Source organism: Hipposideros armiger, unplaced genomic scaffold (genome assembly GCF_001890085.2).
Source record: "Hipposideros armiger isolate ML-2016 unplaced genomic scaffold, ASM189008v1 scaffold_64, whole genome shotgun sequence".
Classification (NCBI taxonomy): domain Eukaryota; kingdom Metazoa; phylum Chordata; class Mammalia; order Chiroptera; family Hipposideridae; genus Hipposideros; species Hipposideros armiger.
In genome coordinates this window covers 1,736,143-1,756,006 of record NW_017731414.1, presented here as the reverse complement: position 1 = coordinate 1,756,006, position 19,864 = coordinate 1,736,143, and the positions used below count along the sequence as shown (strand labels likewise).

General features: G+C 48.2%; 1 protein-coding gene across 7 annotated transcripts in view; it reads right to left on the bottom strand.

The window, feature by feature from the left end:
* Window positions 1-19,864, bottom strand: part of PGPEP1 (pyroglutamyl-peptidase I) — a 31,777-nt gene that overhangs the window by 4,017 nt on the left and 7,896 nt on the right. The window contains exons 1-5 of one of the 7 annotated variants that reach the window (XM_019642006.1): window positions 16,715-16,814; window positions 14,632-14,684; window positions 10,651-10,725; window positions 2,518-2,634; window positions 942-1,174 (exon numbers count right to left, since the gene is read on the bottom strand). In XM_019642006.1, coding sequence (XP_019497551.1) covers window positions 942-1,174; window positions 2,518-2,634; window positions 10,651-10,725; window positions 14,632-14,684; window positions 16,715-16,748 — 512 coding nt within the window. In that variant the 5' untranslated portion in view covers window positions 16,749-16,814. Of the gene's footprint in view, window positions 1-941; window positions 1,175-2,517; window positions 2,635-4,443; window positions 4,852-10,650; window positions 10,726-14,631; window positions 14,685-16,009; window positions 16,646-16,714; window positions 16,815-19,864 lie in introns of those variants that run through there. The other 6 variants (XM_019642013.1, XM_019642007.1, XM_019642009.1 and 3 more) reach the window with 6 other exon arrangements.

Sequence of the window (19,864 nt, the reverse complement as noted above, 5' to 3'; positions counted from 1 at the left end):
TATTTTCGTTGCTACTCTATAACTGTAATTTTGCTACTGTTATGAATCATAATGTAAATATCTTCTTGTTTTCCGATGGTCTTAGGCGACCCCTGTGAAAGGGTCGTTCGACCCCCAAAGGGGTGTGACCCACAGGTTGAGAACCGCTGTTCTAGGTGCAGTGGGAGCTATAGGAGGGATTAAGCAAGGAAGGGACATCATCTGACTTAAATTTATAAAAGACCTTGTAATAGTTTCCCTCTCAAATTCATGTTCACCCAGAACCTCAGAATGAGACTTTATTTGGATATGGGGGGATTGGCAGATGTAATTAGTTAAGATGAGCTCATACTAGACTAGGGTGGGACCTAAATCCAACGACTAGTGTCCTTATAAGAAGGCCATGTGAAGACAGAGGCAGAGCCAGAGGTTGGGGTGATGCATCTACAAGCCAAGGAACGCCAAGGGTTGCTGGCAGGCACCATAAGCCAGAAGAGAAGCAGAGAACAGATTCTCCCTCAAAGCCTCAAGAAGGAATACATCTTGCCAACGCTTTGATTTTGGACTTCTAGCTTCCGGAACTAGGAGAGAATAAGTTTCTGTTGTCCTAAGCCACCAGGTTTATGGTTTTGTTATAGCAGTCACAGGAAACGAACATAGAAAACAGACTGTTTGGAGTGGAAGGACTGTCAGAGTTGGGGCAGCGGTGACAGGGGGAACACCAGGGAGTCAGCTGGGGCAGCGTCCAGATGGGAGATGGCAGGGGCCTGGGTGGGGAGAAGTGGGCAGATCCAGAATCAGAATCAGTGGGACCTGTTAAGTGTATATGCTTAGCTCTATGGCTCATGCATATGAGTGTTTGGCCCACAGAGGCCAAAGTCAACACACTTGGCTTGTTCAGCACCAGCCTGGGCTTTTGCAGGAGGGAAACCTCTGCTCACACCCACCCCATGGTGCCCTACCTGCCGGCATCTTGTGAGATGGTTACCGACACATCCAGGCCCAGTGTAGTGACCCTCTTACATACAGCATCCATGTCGATGATGGAGTCAATGCTTTCAGGACCATCTTCCACGCAGCACTGGGAGCCAGGGCAAAAGCGGCAGTTGTCCAGTCCTTTGTAGCCCTTGTTGTGCCCACACTTCTCCAATGTGACTGTGGTCGCCATGCCCGACACACCCACATGCACCACCAGCTGCAGACAGACAGGTAGGGCTTAACAGGGTCTGTCCATAAGAGTTGGGGGTCCCCCAGGCCAAGGAGAGGGCAGCATCCTCGCTAGGCTTTACCAGGGGTTACATTGTTTCTGACCTCTTGCTGCTGGAATAGACCCTACAGTCATTGTTGCAGAAAGGTATGCCAAGTGAAACATGCAAGGATGTTCACCCCAGCTTTGTTAATACAATCAAATACTGGAAACAGCCTAATTAGCCACTTGTGGGGGTTGGCTAAATTATGAACTACTGTGTAGCAGTTAAAATACCCAAAGCAATTCTGTAAGGAAAGATCTTCAAGATATATTGCCAAATGCAAAAGACAAGGTGTAACTTCTAGGAATCTAGCCTAAAAATAATCAGAGATGTAATAATCTTTCAATGGTCACTTAAAAGTGAGAAAAAATATAGCAACAAGTGGCATGCTCAATAATAGAAGAATGGTTATATTAATTACTAAAAATTAAAACAATGTTTAGGAAGAGTTTTTAATGACCTAGATCAGCGGTTCTCAACCTTCCTAATGCCGCGACCCCTTAATATAGTTCCTCATGTTGTGGTGACCCCCAACCATAAAATTATTTTCGTTGCTACTCTATAACTGTAATGTTGCTACTGTTATGAATTGTAATGTAAATATCTTCTTGTTTTCCGATGGTCTTAGGCGACCCCTGTGAAAGGGTCGTTCGACCCCCAAAGGGGTCGTGACCCACAGGTTGAGAACCGCTGACCTAGATGATTAAATGCTCATGATAAAATATTTATAAAAAGCAGGATACCAAATTGAATACGGTTTAACTTCAACTATCAATTATTGGTGTGTATGCTTATACACAGAAGGGGCATTGTAATAAAATATGTGAACAATGAAAATATAGGCAGCCACAGGCCACAGTGGCTACTGAGCACTTGAAATGTGGCTGGTACAAATCAAGATGTACGGTCAAGTGTAAAACACACTAAATTTTGGAGACTGTGCACAGAAAAAGAATGTAAAATATCTCATTAGTGACTTTTTAAAGATGTTGATTACAGGGACGGCTGGTTAGCTCAGGTGGTTAGAACGCAGGCTCATAACACCAGTGTTGCTGGTTCAATTGCCACATGGACCACGGAGCTGGGCCCTCTACAACTAGATTGAAGACAACTACTTGACTTGGAGCTGATGAGTCCTGAAAAAATACACTCTCCCCCAATAAAATTTCTGAAAAAAAAAAAAGTGATTACATGTGATCAGAGCAGGAACAGAGCCACATAAATCATCCTGTGTGGGGCGCCCACCTGCAGGTCCTGACGTGGAAGCACCTGCCTTTGCTCCACTCACCTGTGGGCTATGCTTCTCCCATAGGGCAGGGATGAGCCTCTGCACAGTCTTGTACTCAACTGGAATCTCATACACATGCAGGTCCACGCTATCCCCAAGCCCCAGCTTCTCCAGCTCCTGGAAGCGAGAGGAGAGTGTTGTGGCATTAGGTGAGGGCTGCAGGGACAATTCACGCCCTGGAGATAATAAACTGACCCATCCTCAGAAAGCAGGCGGGGCTCCTGACTCACTGTGCAGAGGGGGAAGATGAGTGTGCTCGTCCACCCCCAAACTCCTCCCTCATCCCTTTCCCTACCTGTACTTCTCAAACTCTCTGTGTGCATCCATGAGCAGTGGGTCTGATGCTGCAGCCTCTGAAGCTAGGTTCCCAAGTTTGAACCCTACCTATGTGACCTTGGGCACATTACTTAACCCCTCTGAGCCTCAGTTTCTTCACATATAAAATGGGGATAAAAAAGTACTTGTGAGGGGGCCAGCCGAGTGGCTCAGTTGGTTAAGAGCTTGCTCAAGAGTGTGAACTCTGAGCAACAGTGGTTCGATGCCCGGCCCGAGCTGAGCTGCCGTTGAGCTGGCTCAGCTGAAAAAAAAAAAAGTACTTGTGAGCAAGGTGGTTAAAAACATTAAATGAACGAACTCACACTAAGAGTTCCAAGCAATGCTTAGCATATTAAAAGTGCTCAAATAATGTTGCCTACTATTACTACTGTTTTTGTTGTTGTTACACTTCCCCTCTGTTATACCTGATAAGAATTATTTTTAGACTTGGTACATGGTACATAGCAAAGTCTCAGTATACATTTATAGATGGACCCAACTCCTTAGGGAGCCTCTAACCATCTTGGGCACAAGGTGGTTTAAGAACATTGTGAATTATATGCAAAAATAGGCTATGGATCACTGTGTGCACGCTTTTCTGGGGAAACACTGATGCTTTCCCAGGATTCTCAACGTGCTCCACCCAGGGTCCACCCGTTAACCATTTGCAGGTCCCCCCACCTGGCTGGGCCAACGCTCAGTGTGCAGTAAGCCCAGAAACAAATTTGCTGGAGGAACAGTGATCTTGCCATCTTGGTACCCACAGATGTTTGCGGATGAAGGTTTCAGTTCAATATGAAACTCTGAACATTCTTCATAGTAAAATTAATACTCCAAATAATGAGTATCAGTAGAGCTGTTTCTTTTTTTTTTTTTAGCTGAGCCATCCTGCCACCTGTTGGCAGCTCAGCTCTGGCCGGAAATAGAACCGGTGACCCTGTTGCTCAGAGCTCGCACTCTTGAGTGAGCTCTTAACCAACTGAGTCACTCAGCTAGCCCTAGTAGGGCTGTTTCTTATTCTTGGATCTCATGCAATGGTTTTAAAATGCTATCACTGGCAGACGTTATCCATTTCTGTGGGTGGGTCTCAGGAGAAGCATTTTTTGTGACTGGCTTCACTGAATTTGCTGTAGGTGAGTTCTTGCATCTCCTGCAGCAGCTTCAAGATTTCCTTATCCAGTCACCTTGACCTTGCTATCCATGCTGTCCCAACTCTGCACCCAATCACTACAGTGACTCTGGAGAATATCCACAGCAAAGGCAGGTCCCTCCTCACTGGTAGATAATTCCAAATCACACCTTAAAGTGGGTGTATCAGGTTACCTGGAGACAAGGACACCTGGAGGGTGGGTGGGGCACAGTGGGTGTATTGGGGGCATCTCAAATGCCAACACCAGGAACTGGGACCTCATCCCTTTCACCAAGCCCAGTGACATGTGGAACCAGGAAGGGCCCCCAAGAAATCCTAAAGCCAGACAGAAGAGGGCAGAGTGCAAACCTGATCCCAAACTGGTACCTGAGTGAGCTGCAGACTGCTGCTGAGGCAGACGGCTAAGGGAGTGAGGGGGTTATGTTTTGTGTGACATTGATTTTAAAACATTTTAAACATACCAAAGAGAATACTTGGTAAATACTTCATTTCTCCCACAATCCTTTTTCTCAGTCATTCATATTTTTATTCTTCGTGCTCCCTTTTTCATCTAAGCTTCAACTTCCTGGACAGTGCAATGGACCAGAGAAGATATTCTTTAAAGGGTTTGAGGATTTGGAGACAAAGCAGGCACGTGATTCCTACATGACCGTATTGCTTTTCACACTGTCAAAGTGCTGGAGGTTTGAGATCTGTGATCACCATTTCAGCTCCCCCATCTCATGAACACTCATCCACTTTCTGCACGCTGCACACTGGAGTGATTACTTTGACCACACAAACATGGACGGAACACTGTTTGCTTGAAGTTTGCTGGATACACCTGAGTTTTGTTTGGCAAATTGATTTGGTGACCAAGCCCCACCATCTCCTGCCCTACACTGCCCCACCCAGCCTCCTGACCCCCAAGGCAGAATCTAAAATCACATCACACCCTTTCCTTATCTCCATCCTGCTGTGGCTCCCGCCATACTCAGAATAAAATCCCAACACCCACAACAGCCCATGAGGCCCTGCAGGATCTGGACACTGCTAATCTCCTTGTCCTCCTCTCCCTTCATCCCCCTTTTGCTCATTGTCTCCAGCATGCGGTCTCGCATATACCAGGCTAACTCCTGCGTCAGAGCCTTTGCACTGTCTGCTCCTTCTGCATGGAATGCCTTTTTCCTCACTTTCCAGTCAGTTGACTTCTCCTTAGTCTTCATGTCTTGGACTCCCTCCTGAGAAGACCTCAGGACAACCAGCCCCTTTACACGCTCTCTCAGCCCTGCAAAGGATGTGCACCAGTAGGTGCTTGTGAATGTCAGCAGAACAACCGAGCAGCTCAAGTTTTGACTGTGAATAAACAGGCCTAGGCGACCCTGCACACATACTGGACCCTCCTGAGTTGCCTTGCCTTCCTCAACTATAAATGGGGATTTGGACTAGCTGCTGGCTGGGATCCCTCTTTCCTTTTCATCTTTTCCTACATTTAAAAGTAGTTCCTGGGCCGGCTGAGTGGCGCGATGATTAAGAGCTGGCTTGGGATGCCAGGGCCCTGGTTCAGATCCCACATATGAGGGCCAGTGACACTGCCCTCTACAGCTAAGATGCTGAACAACAGCTCAACCTGGAGCTGGGCTGCTGTGAGTCGCCAGCGTCGGCGTAGGCTGCAGCCCCTGTGGCAGTGGGTTGCCATGGGCTACTGTGTGTAGCCTACAGCCAGCGCGAGTGGCCATCAGCCGCCGTGAGCAGCTGTCCAGAAGCCGGAGACTGATCTGCCTCGCCCGGGAAGAGCGCAATGATGGTGCCAACTTGGGCCAGTGAAGCAACGTCCTCCACAACTAGACTGAAGAACAAAAGGACAGCAACTTGTCTGTTCCCCTTCCCCAGCACTGTTCCCATCCCCCAATTCCCCAATAAAAATCTTTTTAAAAAGAATAATAAAATAAAAGTAGCTCCTCACTATTCACAATCTGCAAAAAATAGAGACAACCCAAGTGTCTATCAATGGATGAAAGGATAAACAAACAAAATGTGGTCCAACCACACAATGGGATTCATCCATAAAAAGGAATGAAGCACCGACACGTTACAATGTGGATGAACCTCAGAAACATCATGCTGAATAAAAGATATGTCACAAAAGGCCACATAGTGTGATCCCATCTATATGAACTGCCTAGAACAGGTAAATCTATAGAGACAAAAAGCAGATTAGTTGTTGTCAGGGACTGTGGGAGGGTAGATGGGGAGTGACTGCTAATGGGAACGGGGGCTCCTTCTGGGGTGATGGAAATGTTCTGGCATTAGATAGAGGTGATGGTTACATAACACTGTGAGTGTACTAAATACCACTGAGTTGTACACTTTAAAATGGTTAATTTTATGTTTTATAAGCTTAATCTCAAAGAAAGAAAGAAAGGAAGGAAGGAAGGAAGGAAGGAAGGAAGGAAGGAAGGCAGGCAGGCAGAGAAAGAAAAGTAGCTCTTAATTGCATGGATGGGGAAGGGTAGTCAGAGGTATAGCCTCCAGAGACGGGTGACCAGATCAGTTCCTACCCCCACTCACTCACCAGCTGGGTGACTTTGGGCAAGTCACTCGCCTTCTCTGTGCTTTAGTTCCCTCATCTTTACCCATGTTATAGGGAGGAAAAACAGAAAAACACACACGAAAGGCACAGTGCCTAAAAAAGTCTCAGAACAAGCAAACTTAAACTATATTTTAAAACATGGGGGGGCCGGCCGAGTGGCGCGATGGTTAAGAACTCACTTGGGATGCCAGAGGGCCTCGGTTCGGATCCCACATATGAGGGCCAGAGACACTGCCCTCTACAGCTAAGATGCTGAACAACAGCTCAACCTGGAGCTGGGCTGCTGTGAGTCACCAGCGACGGCATAGGCTGCAGTCCCTGTGGCAGTGGATTGCCATGGGCTACCGTGTGTGGCCAGCAGCCAGCGTGAGCGGCCAGCAGCCGCCGTGAGCGGCCGTCCAGAAGCCAGAGACTGATCTGCCTCGCCAGAGAAGAGCACAATGATGGTGCCAACTTGGGCCAGTGAAGCAACATCCTCCATAAGTAGATTGAAGAACAAAACGACAGCAACTTGTCTGTTCCCCTTTCCCCAATTCCCCAGCACTGTTCCCATCCCCCCAATTCCCCAATTAAAAAAAAAATCTTTAATAAAAAAAATAAAATAAAAATAAAAAAAGCTCCCTGGCTTCAGGCCCAGCTTTTCAAAAAAAAAAAAACAAAAAAAAACATGGGGCCAGCTGAGTGGCTCAGTTGGTTAAGAGCACAAGCTCTGAGCAACAGGGCTGCTGGTTCGATTCCCACATGGGCCAGTGAGCTGCACCCGAGCTGAGCTGCCAACAGGTGGCAGGATGGCTCAGCTGGTGAGAGCATGTGCTCCTAACAACTAGGTTGCCAGCTCGACTCCCACATGGGATGGTGGCTACGCCCACCCACAACTAAGATTGAACACGGCACCTTGAGCTGAGCTGCCCTGAGCTGCCGATGGGCAGCCAGATGGTGACTGGACTTGCCGCTGAACTAACTGCGCCCTCCACAACTAAGATTGAAGGACAACTCAGCTGTTCCCCTTCCCAATTCCCCACTAAAATCTTTAAAAAAACAAAAACAACAAAAAAATAAATGCACTTCCTTAAAAACAACAACTTCTGGCTAAAATGGAGCCACGGGAATCAAGATTTACCTTCCTGTTGGAACTACTGGGGGAAAAAAAAGATAAAATGTGTAAAATCACAAGTTCTCAAGACATTTAGTTGAGTCAAAGAGGAGGTTCTAGAAAGGGTTAAGAAGGCTACAGTTTGCAGGGTGGAGTCCCAAAGAAGAGAGTTGTGGCTGGGGAGAGGAGAGGGGAGAAGAAGAGGGATGGAAGTGGGTGGGGAGGGAGGAAGGGAGAGAGAGGGGAGGGTGGAAATGGATATTGATCCAGAGACCTTTTGAGGACCCAGGGACTGATGGGCCTAAGTGCACATGCTGAGGCTGGTGACATAGCTAGCAACTTGAAAAGATCAGAGAGAACAACCCTCAGAGCTCACATGGGGCTGGAAATACTTGGTGTACCCACCAGCCAGAGTGGAAAAACTTCATAAGGAAGTGGGGAAAATCTAGCCCTGGGAATAAAGGCTGCTCTGGTCCTAACAAAACTTAACAGCAAGCCTTGAAAGGATGAAACTGTTTCCAATAATTTAACTGTATCTCAGAACAAAGCTCAAGAATATTTCGAGCAAACACAAAAGTATCCAGCATACCATCAGATGAAAATTATAATGTCTGGCATCTAACTGAAACGTACCAGGCAAATGCAAAGAAATAAAACTACTACCCAGAATGAGGAGGAAAATCAATCAATAGAAACAGATCCAGCAACAACACAGACGGTAGAATTAGTAAATAAGGACGTTAAAATAGTATATTTTTAAAAAGCCAGACAAATGAAGTTTGAAGCTGCCTCACCCCAAATCCAGGTCCCATCCCCATACTTTAGAGGCAAGTACTGTTAACAGATACACATCCATGCAGTCCCATGCACACCTATCTGAGAAAACACATAGTATTTATTTGTACATCATTTGTATCCTTTGGTAACTGTTTTCTCCACTCAGCAGGTGGTTTTGGAGATCTAGCTATATTGTTACATCTAAATCCTGTTCCTCCCCCCTTTTCCATGCCACATAATATTCCATCTCAGAAACTAGCTGCCACGGATTTAAATATTCCACTACACTGAAATATTTAAGTGGCTTCCAATTTTTCTCAATTATAAGCCATGCTGCCATGAACATCCTTGTGCACATTTCTCACACAATGTGTGAGGCATAAAATCTAAGAAGTGGCCTTGCTGCACTTCAAGATCAATACCTATTGACCAGCAAGTGATACTGTCAAAACAAAGCTGCTTTCTGACCTCAGACTCAGTATATCTTAGAGACAGGGAAAAACTTTAGGGTTTATAAATGAGTTTTCCTAGTCCCCAACAGGAGACCCACTGAGCTCTTTTTCTGTCTTAAAAACAAATTCAATGACACCAAAAGCACAGACCATAAAAGAAAAACTAGAGAAATTAGAGTTCATAAAAATAAAAATTTTTGTGCAAAGGACACAATCACCAGAGTGAAATGAGAATGGGATGAGAGAAAATATTTTCAAATCACATATCTGACAAGGGACCAAAATCTAGAACATATAAAGAATGACTACAACTTAATTAAAAAGAAAAAACCCTAACAACCCAATTTTAAACCGGGCAAAGGACATGAACAGACATTTCTCCAAAGAAATACATACAAATGACCAATAATATAAACATGAAAAGATGTTCAACATGATTAATCCATCAGGGAAATGCAAATCAAAACCATGGGATACCACTTCATACTCACCAGGATAGTTTTTTCTTTTTTTAAGAAAAATAACAAGTGTTGGTGAGGTTGTGGATAAATTGGAACCTTTGTGCACTATGGTGGGAACATGAAATGGTGCAGCCGCTGTTGAAAACAGTAAGTCCATTCCTCAAAAATATTAAACATAGAATTACCATATGCTCCAGCAATCCCACGACTAGGTATATACCCAAAAGAATTGAAAGCAGGGACTTGAACAGATATTTGTACACCTATGTTCATAGCAGTGTTATTCATGTTGACGTAAGAAACGTCCAAACCTGTAGAGAATTTTAATGAGTTTATTTGAGCCAAACTGACGACAATTACCGGGGAGGAAAATCTCAACAGGTTAAGAAAATACTCCAGACAATGGCAATTTTGTAGCTTATTTTATACATTAGAATCAAAGGAGGAAACATAAGGAGTTACATGAAATCCATTGGCTATGTAGTTAATTTTGGTCTCTGAGTTTGCAGGGCCTGCCATGCTGGACTCCTCCGAGCTTGTCAGGTTTAGTATATGGCCCCTTTTTCTTCCACATTCAAAATAGCCAAAAGGTGAAAACAACTCATGTGTCCATCAACTAATGACTGGATAAACAAAATGTGGTATATAAATACAATAGGATATTATTCAGCTTTAAAAAGGAAGGAAATTCTAACACCTGCTACAATGTGGATTAACCTCAAAAACATGTTGAATGAAATAGCCAGTCACAAAAGGTCAAATACTGTATGATTCCACTTATGAGGTCCCTACAGTAGTGAAATTCATAGAGACAGGAAGTAGATGGTGGGTGCCAGGGGCTGAGGGAGGGGATGGGGAGTTAGAGTTTAATGGGGACAGAGTTTCAGTTTGGGAAGATGAACAAGTCTTGGAGATGAATCACCATTCACCACAGTGCGAATATGCTTAATGCTACTGAACTGTGCATTTAAAAACTATTAAGATGGTATATTTTATATTATGTATATCTTACCACAAAAAAATGACTTAGAAGAAAAATAATTTTTAAAAAATTATATTTACCTATCTATGTATCTACAGAGAAAAAACAAATTTAATATAATGTTAACAGTTGGGGAACATGGGTGTGAAAAGACTTTGCATTATTCTTATAACTTGTCAATTTTTTAGTTGAATGGGGATAAAGATGGTTGTTTCTTCACCCCACCCGGCCAGGGTTGGGAGAAGTCTCCAGCAAAGGCTTTATCTTGGCATGGGTTAAACCATCTCATTTATCCTTACACCCCATCTACGATGACCCCACTTGTTCTTACCTTCCTGTCCCTTGCGGCTTGAAATTTTCCTCCCTCCACCCCAAGTCTTTTCCCCCATGGTCCTGGCAGATGCTTCTGGCAACAGAAAATAGGTTGAAAGGCCAGGAATTAGAAGAATCCATATCTCAGGCAGAGTGAGGACTTAAAAGGATCGCCTTTATTTGTTCAGATTTTCAGTCAACGAGTTGTCCGCAAACCAAGCCCTTCACAAGCCCAAACAAGTCAATTTGGTGGCACCACCTTCGAGGGCAGAGGGACCAAGGATGCTGCGAATTTGATTAGAGACCAATCCAAGGAACCCTCCTGGGGGAAGAGAAACCCTTCCAGTGGCCAACATGATAGGATGCACCAAGTCTGGATGCCCGGCTCAGGGTGACAGACCTTCCTTGTGAACCCCACTGCCCCCTTTTCCAGCATTAGCGGGATGGCCACTTGCCTACGTCAAGTCTTAGTGGCAGGAAAAGAGCTGGCGTCACCAGGGAGCCACAGAGTGAGTCACTGTCTTGACCTAACCTTTGCTTTTCATGTCCTCTGGGTGCCCACCTAGCTCCTCTCCAACTGGGAAAAAAATATCTAAACTATGAAAATCACCATAAAAAATATGCACACACCCCATGGCCAGCAGCCCCACAGCGAGACATATTCGCCAAAGACCCTGACAGGGGTGTCCCTGTTGCTTTATTCTTAGGGAGCAAACCCTGAAGCCCCCCAATCTCAATGGCAATTGGAGGAGGGGTAAGTCGGGAAAAGAGCCAGTTGACCCCCCGCACCAACGCAGACTGAACAAAAGCAAGCAGCACACAAGGGCACAGAGGCTGTGCTGTATGTTCAAGACCAAGCAAAACTCCTCTACGGTTACGGAGCTCAGGACGGCAGCAGCTCCCAGGGCAGGATGGGGAGGCAGGAGGGAATGTTCTGGGTGGATGGTAACGTCCTCTATCTTGATTGGAGACATGGGCATAAATACTTTTCACTGAAGTGACAGGGATACTGAAGATCAGCACATGTAGCTTTATGCAAATTATCCACCAATTTCAAAAAGGGCAACGGAGGGTAAAGAGCAGCTATGATGTTTGTCTGAAATTACAAGAAGTGGGTGGCCCATAAACTCTCGCTAAATTCTTTGCCTGTGAAAACTTTCTGTTCTGACAGGGCCAACCGGTTCTCCTGGGGGGCTGGCAGCATACCCCAAGTCCCATAACACTTTGCAGCAAGTGCTGAGCATACACCGTGAAAGGAAGGGAACGGAACAGGCTCGGGTGCCCCAGACGGTGCATTGTCTACACCCTGTCTACCTGACAAGACCCCGCTGCGCGGCTGCGTCTGACCGATTCCCTTGACCCCACAACAAAGACCCCCTTTGTTCCCTGGTTAATATCCTTAGCAGGTCTGTCTAGACTCACTGTGGCAGTAATTGTCCTGTGATATCACCAGGACCTGTGACCGGGCTACTCCTTGCCCACTAAGGCAGGGAAGGCTCCAGACGGCCCCAAGGGGGTCCCAGTCCTTGACACCTACCTGGGCCTCCTAGGAAGAGAGACATGCAGCTGGTATCCCACACCCCCTGGCAGAGATGGGACACACAAAGAATAAAGTCCCTCCTGTGAGAGGTGCTAAGGAGCACCATCCTGAGGAAAGATGAAAAAGGGGGGTCACCCCTCAGTTCCCACAATTCCCACCTCTTGACATGGCGGGTGTTAAAGAGTTCACCCTTTGCTGGGGAGCAAATTCACTTACAGCGTGAAGAAGGAAGGTCAGATGGGGGCGGGGGGTGGGAGCAAAAGACAGAGAGATGAAGAGAGATGGAGAAGGGAAGAGAGACAGAGGGAGACTGAGACTCACAGAAGGTCAAGAGAAATAGAGAGACAGAGATAGAAGGGGAGAGAGACAGAGAAAAACAGAAAGAGAGATGGAGAGATGTAAAGAGAAGGGGAGAGGCACACACCAATTGAGAGGCAGAAACAGACACATACCAACAGAGAGGCCAAGAGAAACTGAAAGAGACTGAAGGGCCGGGGGTGGGGGGGGAGGCTGAGGGAGAGGGAGAGGGAGAGGGAGGGAGAGAAGTTAGTTGGTCCCTGAGAGAGGAGGGGTTCCTTCTGCAGATGGCAATGTAGGCTTCTAAAAAATCAGTTAGGACAGGAAGTAACAATGCTCCATTTAACCAAGCCCCCCACCCCCCACCCCCATCAGGTGACTGATGTCAGCTGCTCCTGCAACTCAAGTCTGGACCACACCAAGCACACTTGAGGCCTATTTTCTTGAGGGATAGATTTGACCCATCCAACAGCTGCACTCTTTTCACAGGCAAATCTGTTTCATCCAGGGCAACTAAAAAGCACCCATGCAGCTCTGGGGCAACCCCTGAGCGAGTTGCACAGACGTTATGCTGCGCAGAAGGCGCAGGATCCAGCACATCTCCACTGACACCGCGTCTAGAATAGGCAAGACTCACCTGCGGTGGCAATAGTCAGCGGGAGGTTTATCGGGCATGGGGGTGGCAGACAGGGAGACAGCTAGGAGGGGCACAAGGGGCTTCTGAAACAAGGAAGGACAAGGAGGAGGCTGGAGTGTTCTAGATCCTGTTCCATACACATGTGTGTAAAATTCCATATTTACATGAGGGCACGAATTCAAAGGATGTCTGTGCCACTCCAGTTTTTCCCAAAAGGGTAAACAATCAAATCTTGGCAAGTTGGCATCTTTTTAGCTGGGGAATGGTGGAGAATCCTTTCTTGTTTCATAAACTTGAGGAAGAAAATTGAAAGTCTTCCAGAGGCGAGGTCTGGAGAGATGAGCAACTGAAACAGAAGGGGTATTTCCCCTCAGGCAGCAGGATGAAAAGCTGCCATCCCCCGCCAGAGTCCCAAAGCTCAGAGGGATTTCCAAAGATTGTTTAATTGATTTTTCTCCTATTTAGATGCAGATCATCGTGTCTGGGGCCCAGGAATTCAGACACACGGCTTTGTGTCCACTCAGCCCCGTGAAGGCTCTGGTCTGAAACGCGCACAAAGCCAGACACACACGTCTTCAGAAACACGCTGTTTCCTCTTTGTCTGGGGCTCCAGGGAGCGGGTGCGATGAGCAAAGACTCGGACATGTTCCCATCTGCAAGGTCCCGGGGACCCTGTCCTCTGTCCTACTTGCAAAGTGGGGTAAAAAAAAAAAAAAAGGAAAGTGGCCAAGATGTTTGAGGTCTGGAGCAGGGGTGATTAAAAAAGGTGGGGAGAGGCCCAATTAGGGATTGACCCATCGAGATTTCTCCAAATTCAGGGCTCTGGAGTGGAAAACAGGCAATGCTTTAAATCAAGGAGCTAATGGGCTAGGATTAACTCGAGTTGGGCTCTGGTCTCTGCAGATCTGATTTATATAAGGAGAAACTGTTCTCTCTTTCTCTCTGCCCATTGTTCCCCAGTCTGTCCCTCCAAATGCCCCATCTGACAAAGACTGCAAGGCTCACTGGCTAACACCCCGCTCAGGACAGAGGGAAAGGGCCCCCACAATATGCAACCTTCTCCTCCCCCAGCTGCTGGGAGGCACCAGTGAGGGTCACTGCACCCTCTCTACAGTTACTACATTCCCCCAATATCTCTGCCTGGTCTCTCCCAAACCTGGCTGAGGCATGGGACAATTCTGAGATAATGCCACTCCGGTTTTCTGGCTGTGTGACTTCAGATAACTTTTTCTGGGCCTCAGTTTCCTCATCTGTAAAGTGGGTGCAGGAATAACTGCTCTTAACCACGCAGGGGTTGTTAGAAAAATTCAGATTGCTGGGCTACAGAAAATGCTTGGTCCAGAGCAGTGCTCAACACACAAAAGCAACAGCATTGCTATCTGGGAAGATGTGCACATCAGGCTGAAATATTTCTCAGGAAGCTTCACAGGAGATGTTCTCGTTGTAGATTCCCTTTCTTTGGTGCCAAATATTTCCAGCAGGAGCCCAGCCCCAAGCCTGATTCCTACCCTCCGGATCCGAGTTACCTGGACTGCAATCCAGCTGGCATTCACAGTGTGCTCCCCAAAAGGACCAAACCCTGAAAAAACAGTAAAAGCATCATGTCACCGCACAGTGGCCCTTCCTAGCCTGCCCAGAGCAAGGCTGTTGCCTCCACGTGGGAGAACAGAGCAGGGAGCTGCAGGAGCAGCTGCCATCTGGGACAATGTCAGGGGCTTGTCCCTAGTGCTGGGGCAAACCCAGTGGTGCTTTAGAGCTGCCCACTTCCACACACAAACACTTGTCTGCTCTTAACTGAAGCTGTGTGTCCTTTCCTTTCCTCACCTATGCCTGACTCTTGTGTCCGGCAAAAGGCCAGTGGTCTCCTTCTGCCCCAGAAAAGGCTAGCCTTGTTCCCTTCTCAACTTTCTCCACTGTGCTTGACCCAGTGTATAATTATTTTATCACTGTCTTCCTGTGGGGCCTCTCCCCCATTCTGGAAATGCAAGGAGCTGTAGGCACTCTGTTAATCACCACTGAATGAAGAATGGCCCTTAAAGGATACGTGTGGGTATCTTCAGGCCAGGCTGTCTAGACACCCTCCTCCCCACTTGCTCAAACTCCAGCCCCATTTACAAACCAAGACAGTTGCCCAGAAATGTGCTAAGTGCTCTGCATGCACTGTGGCATTCAGTCTCACTGCATTCCCTTTCAGGCAATGGTGTTTCTTGGGCCCATTTCACAGAAGTAGGACTGAGGCCCAGAGAGGTGAAGCCAGCTGCCCAAGGTCACACAGCGAGAAGATGGAAGAGCTGGGTTCAAACCCAGACCCATGACTTGTTTCCCTCTTCTCATCACCCTGTCACCCTGCCTAAAAAATAAACATCTTCAAGAGAGGCTGCCAGGGAAGCATGGGTCACTCCAGCTGGGCCAAGGGTCCCAAGTGGTGTCAGGGCCTGAGAGAGATGCTGTGCACTGAACCAGCAGGACCTCTCGCCCTCCGTCCCCCCCAACACACACACAAGCTGAGTCAGGACCTCTCCACTCCCTCTCTCCTCCTGCATGGACTGCTCAACCACTTACAAGCTTACAAACTTCTGTGAGCTTCAGTTTCCCTCTCTGCAAAATGGAGACAGTTAAGATATCATGAGCTCATGAAAGGAAAATGCCCAGGAGTGTGGGTGCCTGCATAATCAGCACCAGAGCAACAAAGAACCAGACACAGGAGGGCTGCAGAGGGCGGTGACCCTCCCCCCAATTACACACACCTGTTAATCAGGTGAGTGAGTGGCTTCTTCCATCTTCCTGGGAATTCCAGGACCAGTCCTACCCTCCCCGGCCATAGAACATCTGTGTGAACCTTAGCTGGGTTTCCCACTTCGACCCCTCCAGACAGCGGATCAAAATGACCCCCGAGTCACACACCTGGCGGAAGTTGACGCCCACGTGGCCACGAGGTGGAGTCTCCTCAAGGAGGAACAGTTAGTTTCGGGAGTTGGTGACAGGGAGTTGGTGACAGCGGGGACTGGGTTCACCCACAAACAGCTCGGGCAGAAAAGACTTTGACCAAGACGATCCCTGGCACAACCGGAGGGCGGCCAGGCACCCGAAGTCCCCCAAGCTCCACTTGGCCTGACTCTCAGGAGCAGTCCCCCATTAATGCAGGGCTCGGGGAGCAGTGGCTGGCAGGAGGTTCATCTGTCACCGGGGCACTTCCTGCCCGCAAATCGGCCTTTGTCCCCTGGGGCCGGGGGTGGGAACAGGCCCGACCAAGGAAGGAGCAGGAGGAGGAGTTCAGTCCAGTCCACCGGCCGGCCAGACGGAACAGGCAGGTGCCTGGTGGGTCAGTGTCCACCCGGGGAAGGAAAGACGCCAGAGGGCCCTGCTCGGCGCGGGGCACTCGACCGGACCCTCAAGCCCCTGCCCGCCTCGACCCTGACACTAGGACCACAGGAGCGCCCCCTTCACTTTCTACATCGCGCCGACCCAGCTGGGCTCCTGCGGGCAATGACATCTTCTAAACCGGGCACAACTTCCAGTACCTGCCCAGCCCGGGCCACCGCGCCCCTCCCGGCCCCGCCGCCCCGGGGGCTGCCCGCCCCGCCCCCGGCCGCCGCCATCAGCGCGTACCCGTCACTACCACCGCCTTCCGGGGCTGCTCCATGGCGCTCCCGCTGCACCTCAAACCCGCCTGAGTCCGAACTGGCGCGTCCTACGCCGCCGCCGCCGCCGCCCGGCCACGCCCAGGTCCCGCCCACGGTCCCGCCGCCCGGCCCTGGCCACACCCCCGGCCATGCTCGCTCCCACCGGTCCCACCCACCCAGGCCGGGCTTCTCGGCGTGCGCGCCCCCGGGGCCGAGACGCAGCATACGCGCCCCGAGCCCGGTGCTCAACCCAGGAGCGCCGCCTGTCCCCCGCCTTCCCCAGCCTCAGTTTCCCCACCCGTAAGATGGGGACCGTTCGTCCCGTAGGGAATGAGGGAATGAGTCAGGCGCTGAGGATAAGCCGGTTATTTATTCCACAAGTGTTCTTTTAGCATCTGCTGTATGCCTACTGTCGTGAACTGTCTGCTCCCCCCCCCCCGCCAGACACACACACACTTCCTATGAGCAAGGTTCCGTTATTCACCTCGTTTTACAGATGAGGAACCTGAGGCATAGTTCGGAAGGCCACTCAGCTAGGGCCTCCTGGGGTCACAGAAATGGTATTCAGGCCAAGAGGTCGAGCTGGGGAACAAAAACTTGGCACCCACAAGTGGGTGGTGCCAGAAGGTTCTCTGCAGGATCCTATGTTGCTAATGAGGCTGATGTGGCCCAGAGATCTTGGCCTCTTCTCCCTCCATCTTCCCACACTCAACCCACTCGAGCCCCAGCAGTCCTCCAAGAGCCTAACACAATCCTACCTCAGAGCCTTTGCAGCTTGCTCTGCCTTCTGCCTGGAACACGTCCCGCAGATACCACAAACCTAGCTGCTTTCTCTCCCTCAGGGCTCAGCTGAAATGTCACCTTCTCCTAGGGGCCCTCCCTGTCACCTCTTCCTAGAGGCCCTCCTTACCTCCCTGGCTGAAATTACCCCCCCCCAGTAATTCCATCTCATTTCCTTATTTTATCCTCTTCACAACAGCGATCACTTTCAGAAATCATTCCTTTATAGGCACCACTTTTCTCATTTATTTCCCATTTTCTCTGACATAAGGGTTAGGACTTCCATGCCAAGGACATCTCCATTACAGCTGTGTCTCTGCACCCAATATAAACCTGGCACGCAGCTGGTCCCCCACCAACATTCATCAGAGGCCAGAATTCCACCAAAAACAGTCAGAAAAATAAAGCTGAGTTTCTGGCCACATTCTCAGAAACAGGGCTGGATTTTGGACTTGGGTAACTGACATCTCATTCCAAGCAGCCTTTGCCCCCAATTAGCCAGTGTGCTGATGAAGGCCAGTATGCCTCTGGCCAGGGCCTCAGAATACCCAGGGCAGACGTCTCTGGACTGCCCAGGAGCTGTTTGCAAGTTCAGAGTGGAGGTCACACACTCAGCGGCTATTTTGGTCTCTGGCAGCTTCAGGTAGAATTCAGAAAATTCAGAGCCGGCCTCATCTGGCCGTGGGAGCAAGACCCAAACCAAGCTGGAGAAGAGAACAGAATGAAAATCTCACCCAGAATCAGGTTTTATAGCTCAAATACGTAATAAGTGTCTGGTGCAAAGTGCATGTGTTGCTAGAAGCCTGGGATGTGAAGAGAGGTAAGTCACAGTGGGTTTCATTTTCCTCCATCACACCAGAAAATAGGGAGAAAACTGATAGCACCCAGAATCAGGGCTGAGGGGCAAAAACTGAGTCCCAGGCTGCTGCCAAGAGGGACTGGGAGTAAGGCTTGTGTTCACTGGTACCCAAACCACCCACAGATACTGTTCAAGTGTATCACTGGGGTTCTCTTTTTTTAATCTCCCAAAACCCTTGGAAGGAGGAACTATTCTTATCCCATTTTGCAAGTGAGGAAACTGAGGCCCAGAGCAGCTAAGCCATTTGTCCCAGGTCACACATGGGAGGGGTTAGGATTTGGAGCAAGAGCACATGAGCATGTCTTTAGGGGAGGACAAATAGAGCCAAAAAAAATCCTGGCTGGAGCAGCCAAGATGTGTGTTCAAGTATTGGCTTGCAACACTGTAAACACTAATGTTGTTACATTAGTGTAACCACTAATGCAGTGTCCATGGTACGTAAGATGAAGGGGCAGAGAGGAAGATGAAGGACTCTTAAAAAAAAAGAAAAAAAAGCAAGTTGGTTACATTGGAAAGCCAAATGCAATAAAATGGTGCAGCTGCAGTGGAAACTTTGGCAGTTCCTCAAGAAGTTAAACATAGTTACCACAGGCCCCAGGAATTCCACAGGCCTAGGTATAAACCCAAAACAATTCAAAGTACTGTGTTCAAATACTTGTACATTGAATGTCCTGTAACACTATTCACAATCGCCCCAATGTAAAGATAAAATGTCCATCAAGGGATGCATCGATAAACAAAACGTAGTCCACCCATACTATGGGTTATTACTCAGCCATAAAAAGGAACAAAGTTCTGATACATACAAGAATGAACCTTGAAAACACCATGCCAAGGGAAGGAAGCTAGTCACAAAAGGCCACATAGTGTATGATTCCATCTATATGAAATGCCCACAATGGCAAATCCATAGAGACTGAAAGATTAGTGGTTGCCAGAGATGGTGGAGGGAGAATGGGGAGTGACTGCTCATTGGGACCAGGTTTCCTTTTGGGGTGATAAAATGTTCTGGAACTAGATAGAGGTGATGGCTGTAAGACATGGTGAATGTATTTAATGACACCGAGCTGTACACTTTAAAATGGTTTGTGGTAAGTTTTATGTCATGTACATTTTATCATAATTTTTAAAAAGCCAGTGTGTAAGCATTTATGGAATGAAAAACAAATGCAAGAGAAAGACAGGTGCACACAAATGTATTTGCAAAGGCAGCAAAAATATCAGAAAGGAAGAGTAAGAAATTGATAACACCAGGGCCTTTGGGGTGGGAACTCGGATGTGGGAAGGGAGGGTGAAAGTGGGGGTGGAGGGGAGATACCTCCAACATTTTTTGCACCATGTACATACATACATCAACTACTCAGAAATAAATACAATACAGATACTTTCTTTCTTTAAAAAATCACTAGGGCCGGCCGAGTGGCGCGATGGTTAAGAACTCGCTTGGGATGCCAGAGGGCCCCGGTTCGGATCCCACATATGAGGGCCAGTGACACT